The sequence below is a fragment of the Aricia agestis genome, chromosome 8 (genome assembly GCF_905147365.1).
Source record: "Aricia agestis chromosome 8, ilAriAges1.1, whole genome shotgun sequence".
NCBI classification, from domain to species: Eukaryota; Metazoa; Arthropoda; class Insecta; order Lepidoptera; family Lycaenidae; genus Aricia; species Aricia agestis.
Window position 1 is genome coordinate 9,058,999 of NC_056413.1, and position 22,229 is coordinate 9,081,227.

Sequence of the window (22,229 nt, forward strand, 5' to 3'; positions counted from 1 at the left end):
CCCCAAATTACTTGTTCTCTTTGTTCCGCTCCGTGCCTGGGAGGTAACAGTTACCGGGGCTTTCTCCGCGTCATCCAGTACTCGCCCCTTAGTTCTGGATTCTATTCGTTCCGCATGATTCCGGGTAGGGGACGAAACCGCTTGCTTCTTCAACTCCTCCATTTGTTCCTCGATCCTTTTTATCCTTGCCATCTGGGTCTTCTTCTGCGGACAGTTTAGCTGAAGATGGCCCCTCTCACCACACTTATAGCACATGGCTTCAAATCTTTTCCTCGTAGAAGCCTTAACTTCCTTGACTTCTTCAGAGACCTTGTGGATCTTATGGGTCTGCCGTATGTCATGGCGCACAGCCTCGACTTCCAAAGCATGCGCTAATGCTTCCTTTAGCGAGGTATGGTGACCAAGTCTTACTGCAGCCCTGACCTCCAAGTCTTTGATTCCGTCGACAAATCCTTGAACAATATTTGTGTCGACCATCTTGGTGTCGGCTCCTGGATATGCCTTCCTGACGAGTTTTTCAATTTCCAACGCCCATTGTTGAAGTCCTTCTCCTGAACGTTGGACTCTGTCACGCAGTTGGGCACGGAACACGTGCTCCAGGTGTCGCTCCCCGTATCTGGATTCCAGTGCCTCCATCAGGTCTTGGAAACCATTTCCCGTATGTGGCAGTGCCTCCAGAACCGACACAGCTTGCCCTCTGAGTGCAACAGTGAGAGCGGTCAAGCATTGCTCCTCCGTCCATCCGTTTACGGTAGCAACAGTCTGAAATTGCCGACGATAAGCGTTCCAAGAAGTAGTGCCGTCGTACGGTGGCACCTTTACTCTTGGTCCTTGCGCCACACCAGTGACTCCACTAGACACCGCAACTCCCGTAGTTTCTAGGCGCACTACTCTCTTCTGTAGTTCTGTGAGGCCGGTTTTCACATTTTCCACATCCACTCCCAACCCGGTAACGCGTTCGTCCATTACGTCGACGTCTTTACGAAGCTTAGTCACCGTGTCTTTAACATCCTTTATAGCCAAAAGCGCTTTTTTTTGGAGGTCCTTTTGTTGCTCTTGTGACTCCTGCAAAGCGCCGAGCTTGCGTTCTTGAGACTCTTGTAAAGCGCCGAGCTTGCGGTCTTGTGACTCTTGTAAAGCGCCGAACTTGCGGTCTTGTGATTCTTGCAGAGCCTGAATTAACTCAATTAGGCTTTGTAATTGAGGAGCCACTTGAGGGGCCGCAGAAGCTACGGGCGATGCATGGTGGCTGGAGCCAGTAGGCAGGGGTTGAGCAGACGGAGCTAGTGGGCGTGGCCTGAGTGGGCGTAGCCTGGTGGGCGGAGCCAGTGGGCGTGGTCACGTCCAAAGTGGGCGGTGTATGAGGGGCGTGGCCAGTGGGCGTGTCCCGATGGGCGGAGCCAGTGGGCGTGGCTTCAGCCAAAGTGGGCGGAGCCTGGTGGGCGTGGTCAGTGGGCGGAGCCTGGTGGGCGGGGCCATTGGGTGGGGCCTGTCCCTCAGTGGGCGGAGCTTGGTCCCCAGTGGCTGTGGCCTCCGCAACTCCTCTCTCGGAGTCAATGGCAGCAGCTCGCTGCGCCCTTGTCCTGACACTCCCCTTGAAGTCCTCCCTCGGAGTCAATGGCATCTCCAAATCCCACTTCTGACACCAGTTGTTACGTGCTAGGGTTCGAGGATTTGGAGAGAAAGACCTGGTGACTCTCTTGAAGACTTTATTAACACTGCACTAAACACTAGGTCACAACATTTAGCACTAAGTCCGAACACTAATCACTAGGTCCAATCACTAAGCACTATCACTGTCCTAGGTCGTAGCCAAGTCGCACTGGTTCACTCACTATTGATCACTTGATGTCGCCTTGAAGATCGCTCAGATTGAACTGACTTGCCGGGCCTGCCTGCGGCTCTTTTTATATGGCGAGACGAATTCCAGAAATTTCCCGATTCACGTAAACAAGTAAACAACCGTGGGAAATTTCTAGGAGGCTCGGGCATGTGCCACAATAAAACTGCCGTCCTTGCGATAAGTGCAGTAAGTTGAATTTAATTTAGACCTTATGGACTCAGTCATAAGGTCTAAATTCAAACACGCTAACAAATAAAGGGTAAACACGTAAACAAACATTGGACCTTCCTAGAAGGTTCGAGTATGTACTTGCGCACCACGTGTCCGTATACCATGTACCGTAACAATAGCACACACATGTAGAGCACCGGTGGTAGGCACCAGTAGCATCAACATTCTGAAAGCATATTTTGTTACAAAATAAAACAATTTTAATTTTTATTTTATTTTAAACATATCTAATTGAATTCTACTATTGTATATTATATACAGGGTGTAACAAAAATAAGTGATAATACTTTAGGGTGTGTATGCGTTCCTTGTAGAGAGTTCACTGTGAAAGTAGCAGCACTGAAAGACCAAAATTTTTTTTCACTTTTATATGGGGAAACTCTGACGCTCGGACCCTTGCCCATACAAAAGTGAAAAAAATATTTCGTCTTTCAGAGCTGCTATTTTCACAGTGAACTCTCTGCAAGGAACACGTACACACCCTAAAGTATTATCACTTATTTTTGTTACACACTGTATATGCATAATTAATGCAGTAAAATTGTAGTTCCGAGGTGGGCTTGAAACTAGGTCTCTATTTTCATGTGGCTGGAAAAATAAATGGGAAAAAAACAGGGAAAGGATTTTCCGGACATACACAGTATAATAAGGTTTTCACGGTGGTTATAAGTTCGTTAGCCTCACAGTTCGCTTAGAAATATTTTACCCGTCACAAAACCATAATGTCATTGAGTTTTTGATTATTTTAGAAACAGCAGGGTAAAATAACACCGAATTATGAGTGATAATATCAGGGAGTTGACTCATATGCAGATGAAAGCCCAGCCTAACTAACAGTTAGTTAATATTGTCAAACTAGCTGTTGCCCGCGACTTCGTCCGAGGCAATAATATTATAGTAGTATGTCTGCAGGCTGATATATATCAAGCATCGCGCTAGCTAGAAAATTGAAATTATTACAAAATATGTATGAACAAATATAAAAATTTAAAATATGTCCTCCTCCTTTATTGAAAGTCGGTTAAAAGGTAGCCTAAGTTACTCCTTATTATATCCGCTATCTGCCAAAAAAAGTCCCGTTAAAATTGCCCCAGCGATTAGCCGGAACAAACAGACAAACATACAGACAGACAAAAATTGTAAAAAGTGCTATTTTGATATATGTACCGTATGTATATTCATATGCATGTAGTAAAAAACGGTTCTTTCAATATTACAAACAGACATTCCAATTTTATTTATATGTATAGATGTATAGATATATATAGATAAATTCACGGTTCCAAGAGTTTTTGGCAGAAGTTTATTAACTCAATAGCGCTTTTGTTTTGCAATTAACAACGTTGATAAAGATACAAACTCTTTTTTAAGTACCTTAGAAACTGGGAATACCCAGTAATGCGTTCTGGTGAGTCCATTAAGCTGCTTATGATGGTATGTATAGACGCATTTTTTTATAAAATAAGGCTGCGTTTCCACCAGAGATGTGCGAGGATGCGTAGCGATTTTGACGCATACAAAACAAGCGAGGAATGTCTGCGAGAGATGTGTTGCGAGGAATGTGTACGAGGGATGTGTTGCGAGAAATGTGTGTTGAGATCAGCGTTGCCAGACGTCCCGATTTTGGCGGGACGTCCCGATTTTTTCATCAAAATTAAATGTCCCGCGCGGGACAGGCTCAGTCCCGCTTTTCGGGGAAAGCCCAAACGTACGTGCAGTGCAGCGTGCTGAGAAAGAAAGGTGCGTAATCAATGAAGATAAGAATGTGGGACGTAGAGGTGTGGATTATCTTTGGCTAATTTAGCTATCTATTGTCACGTAAACGTTATTTTAACGCAAATAAAAAGATAAAAAATCATTAAACTTGATTTTATACTTTTTTTAACTTTGTCCCGCTTTTGACTGAAGAATCCCGCTTTTTCACTCAAAAAGTTAAAAAGTCCCGACTTGGCGCAAAAAAAATCTGGCAACGCTGGTTGAGATGGATGTATTGCTAGGTTTGCGCATATATAGCTGTAAAAATGCGCCGGTTACATAGTAATGTAACCGGCGCATTTTTACAGCTTCACTACACATCTTCGTTGGCACATTTTCATTGCACAGCTTTGGTGGAAACGCCTACACATTTTCACAGCACGGCTAGACGTCCTCGCACGACACATTTCCATCGCACACCTCTGGTGGAAACGCAGCCTAAGATGGCAAACGAGCGGGTCACCTGATGGAAAGCAACTACCATCGCCCATCGACACTCGCAACATCAGAAGAGCTACAGATGCGTTGCCTTTTGTAACAGGTTTTGAAATTGTCGACGAAATGGTCACTGGTCGCGCTAAGGTGGCGGATACAGAAATATCAACTTTAACTGCATCCAATTACAATCAACCATACGAGGTATTCATAATGAAGAGGAAATGTACCAACAGTGAAAAGTAAAGACTGCCGTCATCAAGGATATAGTACCATATTATAGCCTTGTATTTTTAACAAAACCTTTTTTTTAATAGAAAAAATTTGATCAATGGTCCATTTTTTAAATTGACATGATATTTTTTTTATTCGTCGCAACTCGCATGGTGAAAATTCTTCTACCTGCCACACTCAGGGACGAATCTATATATTAATACGTAAGCGAAAAACTTTGTATCCCTTTTAAAGAAAAATGCGGAAACGTAGGTGAATGAAATTTTGCACAGTTATAGTTTATATGGTGAAGGAGTGCTAATATTATTTTGAAATTATGCTTTTATCATAGATTTTTTTAACAAATAAAACATTACACACACTAAATAACGCACACTCAAGAAGATGACAGATTTTTGAGTGACGAACCTATACATACCAATAAATTATTATACTCTTTTATTTATGGTTGAAATCTGTTGACAAGAAGTTGACAAATTGAAAATGGATAATGGTTTTCTTTATTGAATTTTAGATACTATAGACAATGCTTACACGGCCAGTCTGAGATCAGCTGAGTCCTAGAGACAAGAGTTGAAAAAAAATATGATAAAGTCAATATTTTTTACAAAATATAGGTAGTAATCCTAATGTCGTAGATACTAAGGTCGAATTTCGACCATTGGGCGATCTCTAGTCTAATATATAAAATTCTCGTGTCACAGTTTTCGTTGCCATACTCCTCCGAAACGGCTTGACCGATTCTCATGAAATTTTGTGAGCATATTGAGTAGGTCTGAGAATCGGCCAACATCTATTTTTCATACAAAAAATTATTTATATGGCAAAACAAAGTTTGCCAGCTAGTATATTATATTAATTCACTGTAATTAAATGTAGATTCTGATACTCTTAATTAAATCAAAGTTTAATCATCATTAAATGTTTCTTAGTGCGGCCGTATATTAAGAGGGAACGCTATACACTGTTTTCCCATACAAACGTATTCCCCATTCCCCAATTTACTCCCTGGACAATGCGACCAGACAAATTATTTTTATACAATATTGGGATATGTAAAAGCCTATGCCTCTACGTTCAATTTTTTAATTTACTTATGTATAAATAAAAAAATATGATCCTTCAAAAATCGCAAGAAATTAATGCTCCGTAGTCCGTACCATGCCAATCCAAGATTTTTAAGATAAAATAAGATCATAGAGGCATAGACTCACTCTTTTTGAAGATATTTAAAAAAAAATAGATAGGCTCTATCTTGAAGGAGGAATCAGAGGACAACGTTACCTCGATTTAGTGTATCTGTCTCTATCACAACACACGTGCCGGCGGGTGAAGCGTGATGGCAATAGTTTCTTCGTAATTCTACTGCACCCGCGTTCCCTCTTAAGAATCCATATCCAAAAATCCAACTGTAGTCTGTAATCTGACCTACCTCACTCCGATTAGGTGCAGATTTGCAAACGCAACTGGCAGCTCGGGGAAAATTCTTTGAGATATTTTCTGCTGAACATCGAGACGCAATCAGTGCTCTGAAACTTTTGTAAAAAGATCTGGGCGATTACAATTTTCATGTGCTTCGCCTGGTCGGTTCTTTAACACCTACCTCGTAGTTGCTAGTATATTTTTAGTTTCAGCACAGAATTTATTATAATAGTACTCCGGTTTCAGGTATATCGTATAGTACCTGTAGTGTATTTTTTTTAAACGGGCTTTGGCCCACCACACATTCCCACCACTGTATCTCCTGTTTCGCCAGGATCGACAGCGGTATCCAACCACGAAAACCCTTTGATATGATCTCAGGAAGCCCGAGGAACATGCTAGAGCTGTCTTGGGACCCGCAACGAAATTAATCAGAAGAAGATAGGAGGAGTAGGAAGTTTACAGTTTTCCCTCCCCATAAAAAGCGGGAGACAGCACAAAGTTGCATTGACCGAAAGTCAAAGAACTAAAGGGAAAGCACCACGGGAATAATTAATGTTAATTATGACTACTAAGCTAGATCTAAGTTAATGTTGGAATTTGTTGTGTTACACTATTTCCAGTAATAATTATGACAAAAACGCTTAAAGGCACGGAAGTTCCTTGCGCTGTCTACGAGATCATCGTAATATGGGACTCCAGATTTACAAAGTATGTTATTAAGCATTATAGATCTTTCGTTTTGCCAGAGGTTACACTCCCAGAGAACATGATGGGCGGTTTGTTCGAACATATTGCTTTCGGTAGAGCACTCGCACATGGGTGATTCTACTAATTTAAATCCATAGAGTTTGGCTTTAAAATTACAATGACCGGTCAGGAATTGAGATACGCAATGATCAATATCCATCCAGTGTTTGGATAGCCGTTGACGTATATCTGGAAAAAAGTTATAAAGGATTTTTTGTGGAGTTATCCCAACGCGTTTGCCATTCGGACATTAGGAAACGTACTGAATCATCTAAGGGTTCAAACAATCTAGCAATTTTTGGTTTATCGCGAGCGTTTAAAAAGTCCGGGTTTAAAAAGTAACTGTAGTGTAAGTGTTCTTTGTAATTCCTAACCCGTGTTTGTAAATAAATCCGTATGACTCTAGCTAGAACACAGTGAACGCACTTATGCAGCCCTTACCATAAATATAGACTCTACAATCTACATTCATCGCGTAGACCGTATGGCGTAGACCAGGCCAGGCCAGGTAGGTAACACGCTAATTTGATTAAATTACGTGTATATAATATAATATTATGACATGTAAATTTTCATTATTACGCGAAAATTATCGCATATATTCTGTAAAAAGTTAATATACCTAGAGGTATATTAACTTTATGCTCTAGACAAAAGCCTTGCGTCAAACTAAAACTCCATTAGCAACAATACCAGGAAACTTAAAACGGTATAATCAAATATGACACAATGATTTTAAAATTATTGTTTAGAAAAAATGCCGAAACATAAGCGACAGCCAAATGATACTTGGAAATATTGTGCGCAAAAACAAACGACAAAAAAAGCGATAATTTAGCTGTTGAAGTTGATGCTATGTAATATTAAATAATACTTAGTAAGAATTTAATTTATATGGGAGCTAACTCTGACGTAAATCTAAGCTAAATAATGGCATTTAATTTTTTAATTAAAAACCCCATTACTAAGACTTCGATGTCAGTCCATCTGTCTGTCTCCAGGCTGTATCTCAGCTAGACTTCTGAAATTTTACTCGCGTAAGAAGGCAAGGCGAGTAATAAAAACATTTTTAAACTATCCAATTTAATAATAGGTTTTTTAAATGTAGAATGTTCATTCTACGGAACCCTGAACGACGTCTCTACTTTTTCGACATTTCGCTATAATTCATTGAGAGGAGAATGTGCAAAGTTTCCACGGACCCGCGGGGAATGTTGAAAGTTCAGGGCTGGACGTTCCTCACCGGCCTTGCCATATACAGATAACTTCCTAGCTATTTCTGAATGTACTTACTCATAAGCTAATGCTCTTGTTTATCGAGCTTTAAATATATCTACAGTCGCACGTAGAACGTTCTTCTATTTTGGAAGTCGGTTAAATTGTCTAACATCTATGTTTATGTCAAACATTTAATAATACCCACACCAGTTTCGGTGACGGTGGCCGGTTTCATTGAAACCAGGCCAGTCACGGAGGAGTAATTTTATAGTGCCAAGTGTGTGCGCAGTACACAAGAGCGCTCTCTATAAAATAAAAATAAAATAAAAATTGTTTTATTTCTGAATAAATTTGAATCAAATATTTTCAGAATGTTGAACTACATGTTGCCTACCACCGGTTCGGGAACTAACCCGGCGAGAAGAAACGGCGTAAGAAACTCGCACGGGGCCACTTTTTAGTAAAAAAGTGGAAAATTTGTCTTTTAAAAAAATAAAATTTACAATGTAAATAACTTAATCTATACAATATGAATACACAATTGTAAGTCACATATAATAAATGTAGAAGCAGCCTTGCAAGCAGCCATCCTACTCCCAAGATGTGCTATCGTTTAGGAAATCTTTGACCGTATAGTAGGCTTTGGCACACAAACGTTCTTTAATTACTTTTTTAAATTTATTAATTGATAGATTTTGAACGTTTTCCGGGATTTTATTGTAAAAGCGTATACATTGACCTTTAAAAGATTTACTTATTTTGCTAAGTCTGATCACTGGTATTTCCAGCTTGTGCCTATTTCTAGTGTTTCTACCGTGACTATCACTTTTAGTTTTAAATTTAGTTAAATTCTTTCTAACATACAATACATTATCCAAAATGTATTGAGAAGCAACAGTTAGAATACCAATTTCTTTAAACTTTTCTCTCAGAGATTCAAAAGCTGACATTTTATAAATTGAGCGTATAGCTCGCTTCTGCAGCACAAAAATTGTATTGATGTCGGCAGCGTTTCCCCATAAAAGGATACCATAAGACATTCTACTGTGAAAATAACTAAAATAAACTAGTCTTGCCGTGTCTTCATCAGAAATTTCCCTAATTTTTCTGACTGCATATGCTGCAGAACTGAGCTTACCTGCAAGATTAGCAATATGAGGACCCCACTGTAATTTACTATCTAATGTAATGCCTAAGAATACAGTGGAGTCGACCAAATTCATTTTCTCATCATTTAATAGTAAATTGGTTTGAACTTGCCTAACATTGGGCAAAGTAAATTTTAAACATTTGGTTTTCTTAGAGTTTAAAAGTAAGTTATTAACATTAAACCAATGTACTATTTTTGAGAGAGCACTATTTACCTCGTCGTAATTTGACTGCCGTCGCTTCACTTTAAAAATAAGTGAAGTGTCATCAGCAAAAAGTACTATCTCATTATCCTTAACTAGATAAGGTAAGTCATTAATGTAGATGAGAAAAAGAAATGGTCCTAAAATGGATCCCTGTGGTACACCTAATTCTATTTTGGTCCCATTGGATCTTTTACTATTAACTTCAACCCTTTGAGTCCTATTTTTGAGGTAAGAAGTCAAAAGGCTGAGTGCTGAGTCCCTTATGCCATAGTGGTGCAATTTTTTGACTAAAGTAGCATGCTCGACACAGTCAAATGCCTTAGAGAGGTCACAAAAAATACCTAAGGCATCCTGTGACTCCTCCCAAGCTTCAAATATGCTACAAAGAAGACCTATACCAGCATCCGTTGTGGAACGACCCTTAGTAAAACCGTATTGGTTATTGTGTAATAAATTATTTAAATTAAAATGTAACAGTAATTGCTGTAAAATTATTTTTTCAAATATTTTACTAAGAGTCGGTAAAATCGAAATAGGCCGGTAATTAGTCGGATCTGATTTAATTCCCGCTTTAAATAAAGGTACGACCTTACTGTGCTTCATTAAGTCAGGAAAAACACCACTCTTAATGCAGTCATTGAAAATTATTGCCAGATGAGGAGCTATGATGTCAATTATCGATTTAATAATTTTTGTAGACATGCCCCAGAGACTCTGTTCCTTTTACTCTCACAGCCCAGTGGAACGGAAGACTAACACGACTGGCGAGAGATCAGGCGCAGGACCGACTTTTTACATGCCCATCCGACGCATGGATCATCTTACTTGTCAGGCAATCGGGTGATCAGCCTGCATTGTCCTAACCAAACTTGGAAATAACATGTTTCCAACGCGGGGATCGAACCCACGCCTCCGAGTCAAGAGCCATGCTCTGAACCACTGGAGCACGGCCGCGTTATGTTATGTTAAACATGGTGTTGTGTATTGTGTATTGTCTACATCAAGGAAGAAAAAGAATCCTGACTGTTTCTTATAATTATTATTGACTAGATAGTCGATACATCCTCAGACCGCAAGTCTGTCTAAGCAGGCGTAGAGGTGTGTTCAAAGACCTTTGAGCAAGATTTAAACTGCTGCTTAATATGACATCAGCCAAATCTAGATTTTTTCACTTAGAAATGACTAAGTTTAACAAATTCTCCCTGTGCACCTGTAGAGGTGTTTTTGCGTTGGGTAAATACATAGGAACAATCGCGCAACTAAAAGTAGATATTTAACTATTTCCAAAGGCTTGAATTCAGGTTCAGACACTGGGATAACTCAGCTTTTCTATATTCCTGCCTAAGCGCGGCTTAAAGAAAAATCAGCCGCGCTTAGGTAGAAATAAAATTTTAAAATACCCAGTACATATATTACTATAGAAGGTAAGTATCTACTACCAGAACCTGAAATACCAAATAATACCAATAAAATTGATTCAACATATTAATCAATTCAGACGTAACATTTTACGAGTGTATTATAATGCACAACACGGATGTACGGCGTCTAAAATAGCGTATGCATAGGATGTGAGCTGGCCAAGGCGGGGACGAGGTCAGGAGGAAGTCATGTCACTAGGAGAACTAAAAACTTCAATGAGAATGGAAACTACAGCGATTTGGTAAGACCTACGTACGGCTTTTCTTCTCCACGCTTGACACATTCACTTATGAATTACGATATCAGTCTTATTTTTCATTTCTTTGTATGGTAGCTAACATATTTGTAAAGTAGACGTCGTATAGTATTGTAAGTAGAGTCCGAAATTACTAGATTTCTTGTGGGCTTACTTTTGTAGGTAAAGTGATGGGGTGTATTAAGTTAAAGATTAAAGTGCGGTTAACTCACAGTAAATCGCCTAAGTAAGATGGTTTTTGTGATAATATGCCTAAGCTAAGTATTAAGAGTTGGTATGTAGGTAGTTATATAGACTATGATAAATGATAAAAATATTATTATTAGATATGTTACTAAATAATATTATGTAGATATAGGTACATAATAGGCTAGGAATTTGCATTTTTAAATATTTAATACTCGTCTGGTCTAGAATAATAAATAGTCTAAAAAAATAAAAGTTAAAAATATGTATTTACAAAATGTTTCCGGATTCTACAGTATTTGATAAACATTAATATTATATGTATAGATTACCTAAATATGCAAAACAAAGATTTTATATTATCCAAACGACTAGAGTCTAGACAAACGATAGGCAACAAAAATAATATAGGTACCCAACCTACGAACTCGGGGGCGATAAATCGATCTAGCTAGGAATCATTTTTAGAAAATGTCATTTTATTCGTGTTTTATCGAATACCGAGCAAACATGCAAATATAAAAATTTATCCAATAATAATCAAGGATAGGATATTCAAGGATAATCAAGGATATTTTTAGAAAATCTGCCATCATGCCAATTTTAACGTGGGAGAGCCATGCTTCGGCACGAATGGGCCGGCTTGACCGGAGAAATACCACGTTCTCACAGAAAACCGGCGTGAAACAGCGCTTGCGCTGTGTTTCGCCGAGTGAGTTTACCGGAGGCCCAATCTCCTACCCAATTCCCTTCCCTATTCCCTTCCCTTCCCATCCCTTCCCTCCCTTATTACCCTATTCCCTCTTAAAAGGCCGGCAACGCACCTGCAGCTCTTCTGATGCTGCGAGTGTCCATGGGCGACGGAAGTTGCTTTCCATCAGGTGACCCGTTTGCTCGTATGCCCCCCTATTTCTTAAAAAAAAATCCAAAGCCATCAGATTCTGGTAGACCTATAGTAAGTTTCCAGTTCAAAATAACTAAAGCCCGAAGATCCTTTGCCCTTTCCTCAGTAGGTCATTGACAGGAAAGTGCAGTTTGCACTTCATCCGTCAAAGCTCACTGTAATGGATTTGCTTTGTGGAACCGGTATGAAAGTTTAAAGTACCGTTTTTAGCCGTACGAGGATTTAAAATGTTATTTACGAGAGGACTGTTTGCTAACAGTGACGAAAAAGTAAGAAATAAAGAAATAGCATTGTCGACTACAATTAGGGTTGCCACACGTACTTTATTATAAAGTATTGTACGTTATTTCAGGCAATTGTACTTTGTACTTTACGAAAATAATAAAGGTCCCAAAACACTTTATTTCAATGTAGATGACCCGATTGACCTCTTATCACCTATCTCCCAACATAAACCCTGCCTAGGCTTCCACGAATGTTTCAAGACCAAAATAAGCCAAAGCGGTTCAGCCGTTCTCGAGTTTTAAAGAAACTAACAAAGTATAGAATTCATTTTTATTTATACTTACAGATAATGTTATAAATTGTACTTTTACGTTACCGATGTAAATACCTTATATTTTGTAAAAAAAAAGGTGGCAACCCTAACTACAATAGTTTTGCAAAGAGTATTATACAGGGTGTAACAAAAATAAGTGATAATACTTTAGGGTGTGTACGCGTTCCTTGTAGAGAGTTCACTGTGAAAGTAGCAGCGCTGAAAGACCAAAAAACTTTTTCACTTTTGTACGGGGAAACTCGTGACGCTCGGGCCCTTGCCCATACAAAAGTGAAAAAAAATAATTCGTCTTTCAGAGCTGCTACTTTCAAAATGAACTCTCTACAAGGAACACGTACACACCCTAAAGTATTATCACTTATTTTTGTTACACCCTGTATACTTCATACTTGTCCTGAAAAACACGCTAGGTACGCTTCAAGGTACTTAAAATAGCAGTTAAGTATAAAGACAATGAAAGTCCTACATCGAGTTCTAGCACAAAATAGATAATAGTCACAGAATAGATAATAGAACAATCTATAGTGACTTTAGAGTTTCGATTTAAAAGGTTTGTGCAAATCGCGTATATATTATGTAGATTTTATATTGTATTTAAGTATAGTTCAGAAAATAACCAAGAAACCAGAAAATATATTGACTAGATCCTTTCGACTTGTTTGTATCAGAACTTGTTTTGATTATGATTTATGACGTCGTTGGATTACCCGACGAGCGTCGACATAATAAGATCAAAAAAATCAGCCAAGTGCGAGTTGGACTCGCGCACGAAGGGTTCCGTACCATTATAGATCAAAAATAGGTAAAAAATGTGTTTTTTTCCTGCTTATTGCCATTATTGATATCGAGCAACCTGAAATATTTAATTTATTTTGTTTTTAGTAAGGTTGGGTTGCACCAGAGGCGTGGTTAAATTTAAAGTAATGGTTAAAGTTAAATATGGCATCCTTTAGCTTTAACCTTAACCGGAGAAATTCACAAATGTCTGTTGCGTTTATTTTTTTATCGATGCCACAGGTAACGGGATTGATATTTGATACGTGGGAGAGCCATGCTTCGGCACGAATGGGCCGGCTCGACCGGATAAATACCACGTTCTCACAGAAAACCGGCGTGAAACAGCGCTTGCGCTGTGTTTCGCCGAGTGAGTGAGTTTACCGGAGGCCCAATCCCCTACCCTCTCCTATTCCCTTCCCTTCCCTACCCTCCCCTATTACCCTATTCCCTCTTAAAAGGCCGGCAACGCACATGCAGCTCTTCTGATGCTGCCAGTGTCCATGGGCGACGGAAGTTGCTTTCCATCAGGTGACCCGTTTGCTCGTTTGACCCCTTATTTCATAAAAAAAAATGAGGGTAAGTATAAAAAATTTAATTATCCGTAAAAAACGATAGGAAAAATATAATACTGTAAAACATAGTAAATTTTCAGATATACGTATGCGGTATGAGCGGAGGTTAAATATGGCGTCCTTGGACGCCATATTTAACTTTAGCCCAAGATTTTACATTTTGCACTGTAGTTATAGTTAAAGTTACAGTTAAAGTTAGTTGGTGCAACCCAACCTTAGTATTTGTTGTTATAGTGGCAACAGAGTTCTGTACTCTGTTGCCACTATAACAACAAATACTTACTACTAATAACTGTACTTACTTAATATTATTAAGTAAGTACACAATCTGTGAAAGTTTCAGAAATCTAGCTATAGCCGTTCTTGAGATATAGCCTGGAGACAAACATCGAAGTCTGTGGTAATAGGGTCCCGTTTTTACCCTCCTATTGCCACAATTTAGATTCGTATGACGACGTTGAACCGAAAATATTTTACAGTCTTGCTAGCTATTGTAAACGTGTATTAACTTAAGAGCTCATATGACCCTAACTTGACTACATACTTTAACCTAGATCTCCAAATCTGTAAGGTCTAGAAAATTGATTTTTTGAGACAAGTAACTTCAGTTCATAAAGATTAAATGCTCAAGACGAAAACACGATTACTCAAAAAATGCTCGATAGTTTCTTTTTTACAAAAAACCTTGTTTTAGACACATTTTTGCTTGGATCTTCGAAGTTTGCTGTCTTTTCTTTAATATTTTTTTAATATCTAAAAAGGTATTGATAAAACCTAAATTTGCTCAAAACACTTTTTTCATAATCATTATAGTTCGTCTTTTACTCAAGTAAAACTAACTCGACGATAATTCCGCGCCGTCCTTTTTCACATGGCATATGAAAGACGGGCGTGAGTGTGAAGAGAGAAGGACGATGTTTGATTTTTAGAGTCAGGTGACTCTAAAAATCAAACATTATTTTAAACGGATTTATCGCCGAGTTAGTTTTACTTGAATAAAAGACGAACTATAATGATTATGAAAAAAGTGTTTTGAGCAAATTTAGGTTTCATCAATACCTTTTTAGATATTAAAAAATATTAAAGAAAAGACAGCAAACTTCGAAGATCCAAGCAAAAATGTGTCTAAAACAAGGTTTTTTGTAAAAAAGAAACTATCGAGCATTTTTTGAGTAATCGTGTTTTCGTCTTGAGCATTTAATCTTTATGAAGTTACTTGTGTCAAAAAATCAGTCTTCTAGACCTTACAGATTTTGAGATCTAGGTTAATGTATGTAGTCAAGTTAGGGTCATATGGGCTCTTAATATTTCGCAATTGGAGTGGGCGGCAACAAAATATATGAAATACAACCTCTGTTTCATGTACCTGCCTCACCCAGTGGCGTAGCTAGGGTTACCAAGGTGGAACTGCCCGTAAATAAAGCACCCATACACTTCTAAAACCAGTGCGAGGCCCTCTCATCAAAGATGTACTAAACTACTTACTAAGATGTCACATACCACATATATGATACAATAATTTACGACACATTCTGCAATTTCAAATTACAATTCTTCACTTTTTTAAATATGTAATTACAACATGACTGGTGAGACATGTTCAATACTAAAGGCGAGTACTCTATACTCGATTCTCATTATAATTAAGTATGTAATAAAATTAGTGTGCACGACAGACAGTAAATAGTGTATGGACTATGGACATTTCAGTGAAAAATAGTGCCATTCAATGGGATGGGTTTAGAGCCAGTGTGGTAGTGCCGATTTCTGTAACCGAAAAGTGAGGGAGATAGTATACATCTCGAGCGGGCTATCCTTGTCCCAGACAAGGAAGTCCCGTGCGAAAGGGACAGCCAGAGGCGACCGTTATGTCAGGGGGCGACGAGGTAGTATAAATATAGGAAAAATAGATTTTTTTTAATTATTTCGGTTACGGAGGTCGGCACGAACATGTTTATTATGTAAAATTATAGCTAAGAGAATTGTACAAATAAAACCAATGTATATTTTGTAAATTAATGTAATTTTCGTGGAAACTCAATAAATTTTCCTTCCAAGGGGGTGAGGCATGGAATGTTCTAGAAGCTGGGTACCGGGGCCGATATAAATATGGGTCGGCCGCCATAGTACGACACTCGCTCTCCAACGTTGCCCAGCTTCGGAACTACTGTGTGCTTGCTACCTGGAACAAGACTGAAAAAGTGTTTAAATTCATCTCCTCATCAAATAGTCATCATCATCATCCTCATTACTACAAGAAACGCTGACCTAGGCGATCTACGGGGAATTAGCGCAAGCTGTCCCCCACATTGTATGGTCCTTCGCAAAGCCGGATTCTACGGCCGGATTCTCTCCGAGGAAAAAAGAAAATCAAGAAGCCAGTGCGGTCAGTGAAGAAAGATGTCCAAATCGAAGGCTTCAAGCATCGCCGATGGGGCCGAACGAGCGAGTCAAACCGGAGTCCAGACGAGAAGCGGAGCATCGACGCGCCCCGCGGCTCCACCGGTCGAAGAACAGGAGGAAAACTCCAGGGAAACCGCCGAAACGTCCGAAACAGAACAAACCTCGACGGAACGAACCTCTACCACCGCCAGCGAGAAAACAGCAGTAGAAGAGGACTCACGACGGAAGAAGCGTGCGCCTCAGGGAAAGGAAAGCAGGAGGAAAATTTTGGAAGCTGAGGAAAAGCTGGCGGAATTGAAACTGGCAGAGGCACGTGCATCGCTCGCCCTCGCAGAAGCCAAGCTGGCCAGGGAAAAGGCCATGCTGGCCTGCGGAGACGAGGAGGGAAACGAGGTAGCAGAAAAGGAAACGGACAAGGTGGAAGAGTGGCTGCAAGGGCAAACCATTAACCCTGCGGCCGAGGAAAAAGAAAAGCAGAACGAAAATGAAGAAAAGAAAAATGAAAATTCGGAAAATGAACCGGAGCACAGAAAAGCTGAAGAAAAACAGAAGAGCAGCGACATCACTTCGCTGGCGGCGGCGCTCACACAGGCCGTCCGCATGTCAAGAGACGCCCCCAGGTTTCTCCAAGAGCTTCCCCCGTTCGCCGGACATTCGACGGGGTGGCTCGGCTACAGGGCGGCGTACTACGAGACTGAAGAAATGTTCTCGCACACCGAGAATACTATGAGGCTAAGAAGAAGCCTCAAGGGAGCAGCCCTCGAAGCGGTCGAGAGTCTACTCATCAGCCAACCGGAGCCGCGAGCAGTCATCCAGGCGCTGGAAAGAAGATTCGGCCGTCCAGACACACTGGCGATGGGTGAAATACAGAAAATCAAGGCGTTGGGCAGGCTGAGTGACAGCCCGCGCGAACTCTGCATATTTGCTAACAAGATAGCGAATGTGGTGGCCACGCTGGAGACACTTAAAAAGGTACACTATATGTTTAATCCTGAATTAGTGAAAAGTATTGTAGAAAAGCTGCCGCCCATTCTGCGCAACAAGTGGTACGATTTTGCCGCAAGAAGAAAAGAAGATACGTCGGACTTGAAGAAGATGACCCTGTTCCTCAATGAAGAAGCCGACAAATGCAGTGCGTATGCGCTGCCCGAGGAGACCGAACCTCACCCGGAGAGGCCCCAGAGAAGAAGACTGGAACGGGCTTTCGCCACAGAGGTAAGTGGCAGGAAAAGGTGCCCGATGTGCCAGAACGAACACCACTTGACGGAGTGCAAGCAGTTCCTCGGGACCCCTGTGAACGAGCGCTGGAACATAGCGAAAAAGAACCGCATCTGTTTTCAATGTTTGCGGAGCAACCACCGCCGAGGGGGCTGCGGGGCAAAGAGGTGTAGTGTCAACGGGTGCGGCATGGCGCACCACCGCCTGCTGCATCACTCCAGACCACCGGCAGACCAGCAACAGCCGACGGCGCCGCCACAGGCCATGGAAGCAGGGGAGGCAGCGACCGTGGAAATAGTGAGCAGCACCAACTGCCTTCAGGAACGACAAGCCTTCCTAAAGGTCGCTCCGGTCACGGTCTTCGGCAAGAACAGCACCAGAATAGACACCTACGCACTCATGGACGACGGCAGCACAGTGACACTCATCGATGAAGACCTGGCGGAGCTCCTCCACCTGGACGGGCCTCGCCACGACATGTGGGTGCAGGGCCTCAGTGATACAAAGAAGTACGAAAACAGCAAAAAGGTAAGCTTCAAGATAAGGGGGCGCCACTGTAAAGAAGAGTACGGCGTGGGGAGTGCAAGAACAGTAAAGAAGCTGCTATTCACGCCGCAGAAAATTCGCAAGGAAGACCTGCACGACTGCGCGCACCTGAGGGGCCTTGAAGACCACCTGATGTACGAAAATGCGCGCCCGAGAATCCTGCTGGGTCAAGACAACTGGGAGTTGCTGCTGGCCCTCGAGACGAAAACGGGAAGGAGAAACCAGCCGGTCGCATCCCACACACGACTCGGTTGGGTGCTGCACGGATACAGGTCGTCACATACGCAAACTATAGCCTTCTGTGGCCACACAGTAGCCAAAAAAGAGGAGAAGACAGAAGACAATATGGAAAACATGATGAAGAGGTTTTTCGACCTGGAATCACTTGGGATCGAAGCCAGAAAACAGAAAAATGACCCAGAAGAGCGTGCGCTGGAGATACTTAAGAAAACCAGTCGAAGACTTCCTGATGGGCGCTTCGAAACCGCGCTGCTCTGGAAGGACGAGAAGGAAGTCATTCCCAACAACTACAACGATGCCTGGAAGCGTCTCAGGTCCCTGGAAAAGAAGCTGGATCGAGACCCGGGCCTGAAAGAAAAATACGAAGAAAGAATAAACAACCTGCTGGAATCCGGATACGCAGTGCCAGCACAGGAGCCACCGGCAGCAGGGAGAACATGGTACTTACCTCACTTCGCCGTGTGCAACCCAGCGAAACCAAAAATCAGGTTAGTACACGACGCCGCGGCCAGATCCCATGGCCGCAGCCTCAATGACATGCTGCTCTCCGGCCCCGACCTTCTTCAGTCGCTGCCAGGAGTCATCATGAGGTTCCGCCGACACTCTGTGGCGGTAACCGCGGACATCAAGGAGATGTTCATGCGCATCCGCGTCCGGAAAGAAGACCGGGACGCACTCCGCTTCCTGTGGAGAGGTAACGAACGAGAAGAAAAGCCGCAAGAATACCAGATGGCGTCCCTTATCTTCGGGGCCACGTCATCGCCATGCACGGCTCTGTACGTAAAAAACAAGAATGCAGAAGAGTTCCAGGAAAAATATCCGCGTGCTGTAGCGGAAATCAAGAAGAACCACTACATGGACGACTTCATATCTAGCTTCCCGAGTGAAGAAGAAGCACTGGAGACATCGCAGGAAGTCGACATGGTCCACCGGCACGCCGGGTTCGAGCTGCGAGGCTGGACATCGAATAGCGAAGCCATACGCCGACGTCTCGGGAACGACCGAGACTCCAAGGAGGTCCCTGTGGGAGAAGACTGCGCGGACAAGACGCTGGGAATATGGTGGGAGGCGCATGAAGACCTGCTGCGCTTCAACCTGAACGAGGCGAAGATACCTCGCACCATCATGAGCGAGGAGCGGGCCCCCACGAAGCGTGAAGCCCTCAGTGTCGTGATGTCATTGTTCGATCCGCTCGGACTACTGTCACCGCTCACCATGCCCGCCAAGAAGTTCATGCAGGAGACCTGGAGGTACGGCACCGGATGGGACGAGCCCATACCGGAGCAGCTCGTCCCCAAGTGGACGGCGTGGACAAGAGATCTACAACAAGTAAGAAAAATAAAGATTCCCCGCTGCTACAACCTGCAGCCTGAAATGGTAAGCGAAATGCATACCTTTGTCGACGCGAGTAAAGAGGCATACGCCGCAGCTGTCTACATTCGTATGGTGCGCGAGGACGGAGCAGTACACACGGCGCTCGTGGCAGCCAAAAGCCGCGTAGCCCCGCTGAAGCCGACGTCCATCCCGCGCCTGGAGCTGCAAGCTGCTCTACTGGGTACCCGCCTCGCGAAGACTGTGGAGAAAGAACTAGAAGTCGAGCTGGTAAGGAAAACATACTGGAGCGATTCCCGCACAGTGCTGGCGTGGATACGCGCCGAGCCGCGGGCCTACAAAACGTTCGTCGCGCACCGCCTCGCCGAAATAGAGGAAACAACGAAAGTCAGCGAGTGGCGATGGGTGCCGACGAAAGAAAACGTGGCCGACGACGCGACGCGCGCCACACCCACGGACTTCGGAGCCGCCCACCGATGGTTCAGCGGGCCCGAATTCCTGAAAAAAGAAGAAATATTCTGGCCGAAAGAAGGAAAACCGGCGGAGAAAACGGACACGGGTGAAGAAAAGTGTTTTGTCGCACGATACATCGCGCTACAAGACAGTTTACCCGACATCGAACGCATAGGAAGATGGAAGACGTTGATACGAGCTACAGGTCGTGTACTACAGTTCATTGACCTCTGTCGTTCCCCGCGAGAAACCGTGGCAGCTGTGCGACAACGCACAAAGAAGAATAAAGAAAAGGATGCGGCCTGGGACTCGCGGCGATCGAAGAAAGGAAAATCCGCGACACGAATGGATCCAGTTACGCGAAGAAAATACGTCGCACTCGACGCACGGTACCTCACTCGTGCCGAGGCACTCTGGCTGCGCCGAATGCAAGAAGAATCCTATAGCAAAGAAAGAAAACGAATAGAAGAAAACCGTTCTCCAGCGGCGGGAGACCGCCTCGCCTCGCTGAGCGTCCACCTGGAGGAGGGCCTCATCAAGCTACGGGGTCGAGTAGCAGCCGCAGAAGACATCAGCCGGGAAACCAACAACCCGGTTATCATGGATGGCAGCCACAGGTATACGAAATTATATATCCAACAGATACACGAAGAAATGCATCACGGCGGAGTAGAAGCAACCGTGAACGAGATCCGGCAGAGGTTCTGGGTGACCCGGATACGCCCCACAGTCAAGGGTGTGATCCGGGCCTGCCTGGCCTGCCGCATACGCCGAGCCAAGCCGACGTGTCCGGCCACGGGCGACCTGCCCGTCGCCCGGCTGGCGCACCACGCGCGGCCATACACCTTCACAGGGCTTGACTATTTCGGCCCTGTGGAGGTCACCGTGGGCAGACATCGAGAGAAGAGATGGGTGGCCCTCTTCACATGTCTCACCATGAGGGCCGTCCACCTGGAGGTGGTGACGTCTCTCAGCGCCGACTCCGCCATCGCAGCACTGCGGAGGTTCGTCGCCCGACGAGGACAACCGACTGAACTATGGTCGGACAACGCGACCTGCTTCAAGGCCGCCGAGAAGGAGCTACAACAAGAATGGGAAAAGTATAAGAGCGAAGTCAACGCCCGCCGCATCAACTGGCGGTACATCCCTCCGTCCGCCCCCTTCATGGGCGGTGCGTGGGAGCGGCTGGTGCGGAGCGTAAAGGAGTCCCTGCGAGTCACTCTACACGAGCAGCATCCGAGCGACGAGACCCTCTACACACTCCTGGTAGAGGCGGAAAACATCATCAACTCGAGACCACTTACCTATGTCTCGGTTGACCCCGAGGAGCCCGAGGCCTTGACCCCCAACCACATACTGCTGGGGTCGGGCTGCCATGTACCTGCTCCAGGAAGATTCGAAGAAGAAAAGACATCGGCGCGGCAGCTGTGGAAGCGCGCGCAGCACCTGGCAGACGTGTTCTGGCGGAGGTGGGTGAGGGAGTACCTCCCACTCCTCCAGCACCGCCGGGAGCCACATACCCGAGGCTCCGATCCCGCGGTGGGTGACGTCGTTATCATATGCGACTCGAACCTACCGCGCAACATCTGGCCACGCGGGAAGATCAAGAGGACATATCCAGGCAAGGACGGCGTGGTACGGGTCGTGGACGTGGAGACCGCGAACGGCCACGTTCTCCGGCGGCCCACCAAGAAGATCGTCGTGCTACCGGGGGTGTCGCCTGCGCGACCGGCGGGAGAAATGTGCACGACAGACAGTAAATAGTGTATGGACTATGGACATTTCAGTGAAAAATAGTGCCATTCAATGGGATGGGTTTAGAGCCAGTGTGGTAGTGCCGATTTCTGTAACCGAAAAGTGAGGGAGATAGTATACATCTCGAGCGGGCTATCCTTGTCCCAGACAAGGAAGTCCCGTGCGAAAGGGACAGCCAGAGGCGACCGTTATGTCAGGGGGCGACGAGGTAGTATAAATATAGGAAAAATAGATTTTTTTTAATTATTTCGGTTACGGAGGTCGGCACGAACATGTTTATTATGTAAAATTATAGCTAAGAGAATTGTACAAATAAAACCAATGTATATTTTGTAAATTAATGTAATTTTCGTGGAAACTCAA

General features: G+C 43.3%; 1 protein-coding gene across 1 annotated transcript; it reads left to right on the top strand.

Annotated features, from left to right (window-relative positions):
* Positions 1 to 16,319: 16,319 nt before the first annotated feature.
* Positions 16,320 to 21,875, top strand: LOC121729533. Its single transcript, XM_042118073.1, has one exon. It carries the CDS (start codon positions 16,320 to 16,322, stop codon positions 21,873 to 21,875), a length of 5,556 nt encoding a protein of 1,851 aa, XP_041974007.1.
* The last annotated feature ends 354 nt before the right edge of the window (positions 21,876 to 22,229 follow it).

Bases quoted from the DNA above. Each gene is read 5' to 3' on its own strand.
- LOC121729533 (XM_042118073.1), top strand. From the start codon at position 16,320: ATGTCCAAATCGAAGGCTTCAAGCATCGCCGATGGGGCCGAACGAGCG.